General features: G+C 34.9%; 1 protein-coding gene and 1 long non-coding RNA gene across 27 annotated transcripts; one reads left to right on the top strand and one right to left on the bottom strand.

Annotated features, from left to right (window-relative positions):
* Positions 1 to 252: 252 nt before the first annotated feature.
* On the top strand, positions 253 to 2799 carry LOC123909934. Of its 17 annotated transcripts, none has more exons than XR_006810042.1 (4): positions 253 to 410; positions 567 to 1897; positions 2014 to 2266; positions 2356 to 2799. XR_006810042.1 is itself a non-coding variant. In XM_045960878.1 (3 exons), exons 1-3 carry the CDS (start codon positions 395 to 397, stop codon positions 994 to 996), a joined length of 234 nt encoding a protein of 77 aa, XP_045816834.1. In that variant the 5' UTR covers positions 255 to 394; the 3' UTR covers positions 997 to 2799. The 17 variants fall into 17 exon arrangements, 3 of the variants coding, with proteins under 3 accessions (XP_045816834.1, XP_045816833.1, XP_045816831.1); XR_006810043.1 differs by having other exon boundaries at positions 567 to 708; positions 1384 to 1897; positions 2014 to 2799; XR_006810047.1 differs by having other exon boundaries at positions 254 to 410; positions 567 to 708; positions 1384 to 1487; positions 1752 to 2799.
* A 2777-nt stretch (positions 2800 to 5576) lies between these two features.
* LOC123909405 lies at positions 5577 to 10647 on the bottom strand. Of its 10 annotated transcripts, none has more exons than XR_006809907.1 (4): positions 10047 to 10619; positions 8804 to 9932; positions 8061 to 8112; positions 5577 to 6352 (listed from the first exon to the last, which is right to left on the bottom strand). It is a non-coding gene; the product is annotated as an uncharacterized LOC123909405 (long non-coding RNA). The 10 variants fall into 10 exon arrangements; XR_006809904.1 differs by having other exon boundaries at positions 5579 to 6386; positions 10047 to 10618; XR_006809901.1 differs by lacking the exon at positions 5577 to 6352 and having other exon boundaries at positions 7871 to 8112; positions 8804 to 8895; positions 9019 to 10303; positions 10396 to 10620.
* Between the last annotated feature and the right edge of the window lie 555 nt (positions 10648 to 11202).

An 11202-nucleotide genomic window follows, 5' to 3' on the forward strand; every position in this document is an offset into this window, starting at 1 on the left:
TCAAATTTGTGACTTCAGGTATGCTTTATGATTGGTGTATTATTATGTGATTGAAAAACATCTTTGGTGACAGGTAAACATGACATTGGATCAGGCATCGAATGGGTAACATCCCACTTTAAATTATTAAGAGGTAAGGTAATAATTAAATTACTCAATGGTATTCAAGTGAAAACCATGAGATTTCACGACTAAAAAGGAGGACACCTAACAGTGGGACCCACATTCCTCTCATAATAACAACACAATTCATATTTTTCACTCTCAGTAAAACTCACCCCTAACTTCTCTTCTCCCTCGAAGAAACTCCACTTTTTCAATTTCAACTTAATGGAATCTTAAGAGCAAGATTAAAGGTCTGGTTTTGGAAGAAACAATCAAAGTGAAGGGATTAATGACCAAAGTACATGGTAAGAAATATTTCTGCATAAATTCGTATAGACCTACCTTCAGTAATTGAGCTGTATCTGTCAAACAGTAACTCTGCTTTTTGTATGGTACTTACATGTACATGTCTAACGAAATTTCCGTCGCTTTTGGTACACGTTTCGTGAAATTTGGATCAGTATTGAAGTCGGTAAACGCTTCTGAAGTCAGGGTGCTGATGCTGTCAAAATTCTGGTTTTGGGACTGTGGGTTTGCCCTTCAAGCGGCACGAACGGATGTTCGAGAGCGTACAGAACAGCTCGGTGATGCTGGAAATCTCAGGTGGGTTTGTTTAAGTAGAGACATGGCAACCATAAGTCCAAAGCATAGGATTTTAATTTATTTTCATGTTGGTATATGATTAATAACCTAGATAACTCATAAATGAATTAATTATGACTGTGTTGGTTGTATCTATGATTGATGGTTAAGGTCTTATAAATGATTAGAGACAATTAGGGACTGCTTTGTAACTCTGTTTATTGATTTTGCAGTTTTGCACGAAAACTTGCATCGGTGCAAGGCTTGGTCGAATCGGTTCAACCAACTCAGAACAAGTACAATGGGTAAAACTGGGCCTATTGAGTCGGTGCGTCATAATGATGAACCGGTGCAAGAGGTGCCAGAGTTACAGGTTGGAAATTCTGGGCAAATTGAACCGGTGTGAGCATGGCTTGAGTCAGTGCAAGAATCCCAGGAAAACAAAATAGTTTCTAAGTATTTATGTAATTAATGTGAGTAAGACCAACGTGGCATAGCTATGTCACAACGGGTAGTGGAGAACATCCTAAGAGGAGTACATCCTTAGTGGACCTTTCGAGATATACTCACCTCGGAAGCTTACTGTAAAATGAACAAGATTATTCTAGATAAATCAATATGAGTAAAAGATCAGTTTTAATTCCGCAATTTTAATGTTTCCCGATTCAATTATGTATATTCCTATTGATTCTCTAGATAAATCAATATGAGGTGTAATAGAATGTATCACTAGTGATGGATAGAAGATCTGAGGCGAATGTCATAAGGCGAAGATCTGAGGCGAATGGACATTGGATCAGGTAGGATACTATATTATGTTACCACAATATACTCAGATAGTACCATTTCTTGTATTTATTGTCTCCATGACTCCACTTCAAATTCCATTCTTCACACGATACAGAACATTCAGCTGGCCCTAATTCATTTCCATATAAGACCACAAATATGATGCCATTTTTGTTGAGTCACCTTTGGACTCTGCTTGTATTACGCGAACTATTCTGTAATTGCATTGATGATATCACCATCTAATTCGGGATTCGACATTTTCATTTCTATAGTGATGTGCTTTTGGTCTGTAGCATAATCTTAAAAGCAGGCTGTTGTGCAGTCCAAGTTACTAAGTGCTAGGGGTGCAGAAGTGGATTGGTAGCTATTAATAAGACACCAGAAACATTGCCCTTGAGAAACTTCTTGTTGATTGTTGGTGGGTGTAGCTGATGTTAGTCTTATTGTGAAGTGTTCAGAATACAGTCCTTGTTAAATGGTAAATTTGAAACTTATATTTGTGTACCTTTCCTTCTACACTTTGCTTGCATACAGAGAACCAAAAAGGCAAACTTCAGATCATACAGGCATGTCTAACGACTGTTTCAAGAGCGGCAATATAGATTCTGGTGGTACCAAGCTTTATGGCAGAAAAGTGTGGGGTGAAAGATGATGGGTCTACATCAAAAAAATCACATATCTGAAGCTGATAATGAACTCAGCTTTCTTGATAATGATGGGTGGCTGGATATAGGAGACTTAGAAGATGTTGACAGGATGTTGTCAGAAACCCTCCAATTTAATAGAAGTTTCGTCATCTTTCCCTTTGTTTGAAAAATTAATCGATTCGTTGCAATCATCATATAAGTGTATCTAAATATCACTTTTAAATTGCAGAAGCTGTGATTTAACATTTGGAATGGGGAGTCTCACTAATGAAGAGGAGTTCTGCTGGTTTTCTTCTTCACACAGTGCTGAAGGTTCAGATGATGCATTAATGTCCGACTTAAAGCTTCATTGTGCTGACATGAGTCCATTGAAAAATATATCTGAATACAATATGGATTCATCCAAGGACAACATTGAAGTTCTTCCGATCGGTATATTCTAGAATAATGTTTTTATGGTATAATCTAGAATGGGATTCGGTCGGTCTCTGAATATGATCATTTTTATGGTATATTCATGACCTAATTTTTTTAAATCCTGGTTATAGTTGTAACTAATACTGAGTTTGTATTTAGGGAAATCTAGTAATCACCCCATTCGTTGTGAATAATGTTTTTTCATGTTTCACTATTTTCACTTAATGGGAACTTGTGTTTGACCTTTATGCAGGACCCAAATTATTTTTTCTTTTCATTTTGAGGGTAATTTGTTGGGTTTGTCAGTACAATGCAAGTTTGATAGCAAGGGTGGGTTAGTTTCTGAATGGCTGGTGTATTTTATTAGTGTGAAGCTGTAAACTGAATTAAATTCATTTTTAATTTGGATATCACCAACAGTTTCTTTGTAGTACAATTGCAGAAGAAGCTTCCAAAGTCATAAGCAGGAAAGCAGAACATGGATTATGATTCTTTAGGCTGCATACTGACACAAATTCCTTCAATGCAGACCTGAACTTTTGTTTTGTCATCGCTCATGGTATCATTATGAATATACAAACCAGAACTGTGAAAACCTAAAAATATACACACCCAGTTGAGATGTGATATGATTGCATCGCGATGCTCCAAATCACACTTCCCTCTCTTTTCGACTTTCTCTGGATCAGGAGCAGAGCATGATGGACATATGACTCCTCTTATAGAATTGTCTTATGCTTCAAACAGCCTCTATATACCACCAAAATTAAGGAGAATACAGCTACATCCTTCAACTACTAATGCTTTAGTAGTCTCTTAGCCATTAGTAGTTGGTTCAATATTCAAGATTGAAAACAATGATTTCAATTTTAATTAGGCTTATGTCAATAATAGATCAAGATTAGAGATCTTATTTCTTGATAGATAGTAGTTCACAAAATCTGATCACGAGACATTAATAAAGTGACATCTAGAACAACATATTTAACCATGCACAAGTAGCAAATAACAATGATTAAATATAGATTCTAAAGGACTGTAAAAAAAAATATAGATTCTAAAGAAGAATACGACAACTTATATTTTATCAAAGGATATTAGCTCGATGGTCGGATGAGAAAGTTATGTTCAGTTCAAGATTCAAAGTAAAGAAGAATTTTTGGAACAAACATTCTGCACATTTTTAAGTGAAGTACCCTATCATCACTATCACTATACAGAACAACTCTGATGTCAGCAACAAAGAGTCAAGTTAAATTCAAATCCTTTCTCAAATGTTTAACACTTGTATTTGAGCTAAACTGACACATCCTCTTATCAAAGAGTTATCTTGTAATCTCAAACAATTTAAATTTCAAATTTGTTGTAATCCTTAGAGGGCTTTGGTTAATTCAGAATCTATGTGGAAAATCTAAAGTATATCCAATTATGCAGTGTGTTTTGAATAGCTAGAGTATATCCAGTTGGCCAGTACATAATTTTTTATCAAGTCCACAAAGTGCTTTATTAATTACTACTTGAAGTTACCGGTGGTTGGTAGCTACAATTAGTAGTGGTGATGACCATAAACACCCCCATCTCTTTAAACAACTGGTCGAATTATTTTAACTATACAATTCAAACGTTAATTTCTTTTGTTTTTTTAGGCTTGTTTATGCGTTCGGATGATCCATCCAACTCAATGTCTCAAACCAAGCCAACCTCATATTCAATTTGTTAAATCCGAAGTAATTTACTTCATCTAATAGATTTATGATTTCATATTCGTGAACTCACAAACCCAACATGGGTTATTCCATGCTATTAACGGGTTACATCAGTTATGGTTGAAAAATGTGGATTTCGAACTTGATTCTAAAAATGTTGTCACCGGTTTCCATAGCAGCAGAGAAGATATGTCCGAGCTAGGCGATGTTATCAAAGATTGTCAAATGTTGCATACTTCTTTTTTCATAAACTCTCGTGTCGAGTTTATTCAGAGACAAGCCAATGAAATTGCTCATGCGCTGACAAGAATAACCACATCCTTAACTAATTTCTATATTTTCATTGAGATACCCACTTGTATTTATCACTAGGGTACAACCCGTGCGGACCCGCACGGATGAAATTACCCTAAATTAATGACATAAAATAATTGATATTAAATTAATAATAATAATATTAAAGGACAATTGCAACCTTCCATTACATAAACTCAGAATTATTATTATTATTATTATTATTATTATTATTATTATTATTATTATTATTATTATTTTTACGAAACATATAAACACGGAAAAATCTTAAAAACATACATAGGACACAATAAACATAAACACACATTGCCATTAGGAAATTAAATATAGAACGCTGGAAACAAATTAACAATTATTACAGCATAGAAGTAGAAGTAGGACAAATCATCATCAACCACCTCAAAGTAAGTGATCCAAAAGAAATCAACGGGGAAGGAAACCAAGGCAGAAGAAACCATAAGCTTTGTATGTGACAAAACAGGTGGCATTTAGCATGGTCAAGTATAAAACTTGACCATGATGGAGCACTTTTGATTATTGGTTAGATTTTGCAGTCTCATTAAAGCTTAACATACATCTCCCACACCATATCATTTTTCTTTCTTCCTCCTCCTTGTTCCCCACCACCACCATCAACCCACTCCAACAAAAACACTTGCACAAATTCAATTCAAAAAAAAAAAAAAAAAACAGATTTAAGCACAAATGTTCACCAAACTTAAATCCCCAAATCAAACAACTAATGCAAAATTGCAAATCACAAGATAAACATGCCACATAAAAGGAATCCAAAAAGTGAGTGAAGAGAAAAACACAAACTTAGACACATAACTTCCCACTATTTAGACAAGTATGTATTGTTCCTTTTATTTTTTGTTACAAATATTAATGGGTATCTTCTAGTCACAAAATGTCAGTATGTATTGTTCTAGTAAATTACTTAAGGTAAAAGAGTATAATGTTAGATCTAGACATAGCTTGGACTTTTGAATGAAATGAAATTACTTAAGAGTTAGATGAACTTTGATTTATCTTATTAGGGGGTTTAAGGTTTGATAATGATTTAAGTTTATCAAATGATTCACATGAAAGATTGAGAACTTCTTGGCTTATGAAGGATATAGATTCTCTGCCGTACGTTTATCACACAGTTTAATGCAATATTAAATCTCAGCCACTCATTCATGATCGGACGGTTCTAATATTTCACAATTTTATGATTAAAATAGTCTCAGCCATCGAGTTTAATCAGACGGCAGGAACTCCTATTCCTATTATGAGTCGTGTTCATAACAATTTCACACTTTCTTGTTTTTTTGGCATGCTTTTATGAGCCAGGTTGATATATCAGATAAAGTTGTGAGTACACTTGAGCAAATTGATGAGCATTTTTGACAATTAGAAAATATCAAGTATATTTTTTTTAACTTTATTATCTGAGTAAAAAAAAACATATTTTACTCACTAGCTCCAAGTAAACTACAACTTTGAATTACACCAAAAACTTTTAAGTACAAAACCGATGAATGTATCACAAACTATACACACATAATTAACATTTACTTGGTGCCTTTATCCATTAAAAAAAATATATTTGGTGCCTTCACCATTGTTCTTATGCACTGTCATGCTCTGCACCCTCTTTATTTCTTTTATCAATCCTCTTGACATTTCTCACATGAAATTTGAGTCCATATGCATACTTACTTGATGTCGTGCCTTTGGGAGTTTGCTGTTCAACATCCTTGTTGATGTAGACTGAGGACTTCCATGCTCACATGAGAAGAACTTGAAGTCATCAATGTAGCAGGATTTGCAAACACTTGAAGATTAAGAAATTGCAGGTGATGTTGATTGAATATAGATGGATAAATCAAAAGTAATTAACAAATTAAAGGCTATCTTAGTAATTTAACTGATAACCAGTTGCCTTAAATAGATAGTTGATGAGCAATGACATTATAAAAGATCTTCTAAATTAATATAGTTGTTGTTCAAATAAACTTTAAAGATATAAAGTCTGAGGTTTGAAAGTGAATTGATTGCAGAGTTAAATCCTACAAAAGGATGTAAGTTCCCCTGAAATTACTAAATTTGTCTCATGACAAAAATAGAATAAGCAATCTACTCAATCGAAATTTATTAGAAAGAAATGAGATTTCTGGCATTGGGTACCGAATTCGGAGGGAGTGTTCACGGTAAATTCATCCTATCGCTACCTTGTTAAGGAACTTCGAACTTCGGAGGAGTTGAATGTTGAGGTGGCTGCGGTGTTTAATCATATTTGGGAGAGTCCGGCGCCATCAAAAGTTATTGCGTTCTCTTGGCAATTGCTTTATGATAGATCCCATCTAGGAGTAATCTGGATTATCGGCATATTCTTGCCCCGGGTGTGTCGAGGGGCTGTGTTGGTGTTGTCGAATCAGCTACTCATTTATTCTTGCACTGTCCAATCGCTATATCAGTTTGGTATGCGATTTTTCGTTGGATTGGGATTGTGGTCGTGATTCCTCCAAATTTGTTCGTGCTTTTCGACATTGTTAGAGGCGCAGCAAAAAACAGAAAGACCCGTCAAGGTTTTCTTTTAATATGGCACGCAACAATTTGGACTTTATGGAAGGCGCGTAATAATGTTAGCTTTGCGAATGGCTTAATTGAATCAAGGGTGATGGTTGAAGATATAAAAATCCTGAGCTGGAAATGGTGCCTGGCTAGAACAAAATTGGCGCCTTGTTTGTTTTACGAGTGGACTTGGGACCCAGGAGAGTGCATGTCTCGTTAATTTGCAGGCATTTTTTCAGGCTGTTTTTAGTCCACGAGGGCGGTTTTCTCTGCTGTTTTCTGCCTGGTACTAGTTTTGGCTGCTAGGTTTTTTTTTTTTTTTCTTTTTGTTTTGCTAGTCTGCTATTTCCTTTTGGTGTTGTGGGACTTAGACTGATAGTCTGCTTGGTTTTTTTGCTTTGGTGAGAGCTTATTGCCCTCCACTGGTTGTTGCTCTCTTGCTCTCCCTCTCTTTTTGCTTCTCTTTGTACTTCTTGTATTTGAGTTGCTAAAGAAAATTTGCCATTTCAGAAAAAAAAAATGTAACCTATTTAAACTATAGGAGTACATAAAAAACAAAATCAATGCATCCAGACATCTTTTTCAAAGAATCTAAGTCAAGAATAAAGAAATCTTGGGCTTAGACCCTAATTGATATAAAAAAACTTATCTCTGTCATTTAACATGAATGTAACCTTAATGTAACAAAGACATCAAGCTAAACTCAATACAAACTGAAAGACATATAGGCATGCAACTCCCAAATGATTCTGAAGTTCTTAATCAATTCCAACATTTTTATCACGAAAGACCAAATCCATAAACAATATTTACAATAAGATCACCCAATATTTATGCAAAATAATAAAAACTTCTGTTCACAATTGTATTACATATCAATCAATATCATTAAGCAAATAGTTGAAATGAAATTAACTTCAATACTTATACATACCTTGGCTCATCTTTCTCTGTCAACCACCCTTCTCTCGAAAAAGTTTACTTTCCTACAAATAAATAAAGGTAGTAAGAAATCATTTTATTAACCATCAAGCATCACCAAAATTATAACAAATACCCTCAAGCTTCTAAATTGGAGCAAGCTAATTGAAGAGAAAGGGATATATATGCTGACAGTCTGTGCAAGGACAATTATGAAAATAATGTGTTGATATTTCTCAGCACGATTGAAGGAGAAGGTGAAAAAGTAGAAAGAAAAGAAAGGATGAGAACTTCAAACTTCCAGCGCATTTGGGGCTGATTCACTTTTAGAAGCTCAAAAAGTAAAAAACTTAAAATAAAATGAACAAAAAAAAACTTCAAATAAAAATCCGAATCAAGATTATCACCATGATAGAGAAATGCAACCAAACGATTTCCACTGAATCCAAACAAAGATGGCATACTGGACCAGCCATCTAGCAAAAGTCTAGTTTAGTTTTTAAAACTTTGGTAAGTAGTTAAAAAATTAGTCCTAGTACATGAGACTCGCCTAGGGGGATAGATATATACAGTCTTATCTCTGGAAACAAAGAGACTGTTTTCAAAAATTTAAAATTTGACCTCTAATTAAATCGCAGAGCTCACAAAGCATCAACCTTACCATTGCGCCAAGGCTTAATTACTCTCACATGGTAACGTAGCATATAGTAACTACTAATTAAATATGATCTTGAGGAGAATGCTAAAAATACGTACCTTCCAAGGATGTAGCAACGCCCATGAAATATTTTATCACAAGATTATGCAGTTCCTCTCCAGCCCAAATAGGATATATACAAATATTCACCCTGAAAGGTACAGCAGCACCAAGTGCAATTAGCAAAAATCTACTTATAGATGTATCACGAAATACAATGAGCTCAAAACAAAAACCACAACAAAAAAGAAGATAGGAGATCCAAACCAAATACCCTTGCAGCAGACACCAAGCTAACCCATTGCTCTCCCACAAGATAGTGAATATCACCATCAAAGAGGACAAAAACAGTATCACCAGTGCCATCAGTTGCATAAAAACAAATAAGAAAAATAGTAAAGAACCAAATTGGAAAGAACATCAAAAGAAAAAGAAAACCGAAGAGAAAACATGGGAATCATCTGGTAGGCATGTTTCTCAAATCTGCTGCAGTAATAAGCACCGGAGTTGGGGCCACGCTCCTATGGCATTTACAGGCAGTAAACCACCAGTCCTCACCTTCCACCAGACCAATAGTAGTTGCAGAAACAACAAAAAGTTCCATCATCAACCGTCTCAAGCAAACCAGAAATGGTCTTAATTAACAGGATAGGTGCAAAGAAACTCCTCATCCAAAGATGGTTTGGCACAAGGTCCAAGAATAGAAACAGGCTGACTTGTCTCAAGACCATGAACAGCAAGACTTCAATGTCAGGGTTCACCAAAATCCTAGATGTATCCATAACATTTTGGAGATAAGTCTTATCTAAAACATGGAACAATAAGTCCAAACTAAGCACAAAACCTAAGCAAAATCTGCAAAACAATAAAAACACAAAACACAGTGCCTAAGAAAAACCTACCCCTGAAGACCTTAACCTTGGCAAATTGAACAACGACAATTGGCATCACATCAGGAATCTTCCCAAACAAAACACGCTCGCATTTCCCCTTACAAAGTAAATGGAAGTTAAAACACAACAAAAAGAATGCAACTAAGCAAAACAAAAACATATCATAACAAATGTTCAACCAAAGAAACTGGAATTACGAACTGTGTTCAGTTAACTCAAGAACAATCATTTTGGTGACCTTGCCATCTTTGAGGTACTCTCTTTCAACTGTCAAACCAGTTAGAAGACTGAAGACCTATAACATTTGAAATCGAAGAAATTAAAACACCAACAAAAACAACACACAAGTCTAGCTTATACTTAAACAAAAGCCATAAAATTTGGGCAAACAGTATATTTCGAAACATACCAACCAAGTACTCATAGACAGTAGGATGAGCAGAGACTTCACCAATAGAACTCAAAGACAAACCATAGCGAGGAGGAATAGCTGGATTCACATAGCGAGCAAAAAAATTGATCGAATACTGGTTCTTTCTTACCGTACCACATCTGGAAAAACAGACTATAGGGATGCAGAGTGGCATGGTAAGAACCAGTATTCGATCAATTTTTGCTGAAATTAATAGACCAACTGCTTCCTCACATAGCATGGATCTTGCCACCCTACCACCAAACATGAAACACTAAAAACACCACTATAACGTAAGCAAAAAATGAACAAACTAAATTTGATTCACTAGTAAATTTTAACAAACCTTGTCATCAATGAGCACTGTTTCAACAGAATTGATCACAGAGAGAATCAAATGAAACAGCCATTTTCTGGAAAAGTAAATGAACTCAATCAAAGAAAGATTGATCTGGGGGGTGAATGCAAATGAAAAAGAAAAAACAAACAAAACACCTTTCCCTAGTATATATACACACACACACGAACACGATGGGGGTGAAAAAGAGGGCGAAGGTTAAAACTAAAAGGACGAGGGAAGGGTAATCCATATATCAGGGAAAAGCAAATAAAAGACATCCACGTGGAATTGCACGAGAAGGAAACCAAAATAATTCAAAAATAGCCAAAATCCCAAACCCCAAAGGAAAACGCATCAACCAGTTGTCAATTTGGTATTGCCTCTTGTAAAGATTATTGATTGATATTGATATTATTATTAATAATAATTAAATACTCTAAGTTTACTTTCATAAAAAAGAAAGGTGACAACTTGACTACCCATTTCATAAAATTGGGTCAAGTGACTCATCCTATGTGTCTTATTATTAGTGGTTGAGAGTTGAGAAAAATGCTACTTATAATATTAATTTTCAATTGTGGCAATATAACTTTTAATAATAGTAAATTCACCCCATTCATGTTCCAATACACAGACAAACTCCTCGTGTGAAGTGTAAACTACTAGTCCCTCATATTAATGAACATTGTAGTATAAAAATCCCTTAATTAATGAGCACATAAAAACTTGGAAGAAAAGAAGAGTCACTTTTATTTTTTATTTTTTTTCCAAACAAACACATATAAGTATAGTACCGTGGAGTTGAGATCCTCT

This window comes from Trifolium pratense, linkage group LG2 (assembly GCF_020283565.1).
Source record: "Trifolium pratense cultivar HEN17-A07 linkage group LG2, ARS_RC_1.1, whole genome shotgun sequence".
NCBI classification, from domain to species: Eukaryota; Viridiplantae; Streptophyta; class Magnoliopsida; order Fabales; family Fabaceae; genus Trifolium; species Trifolium pratense.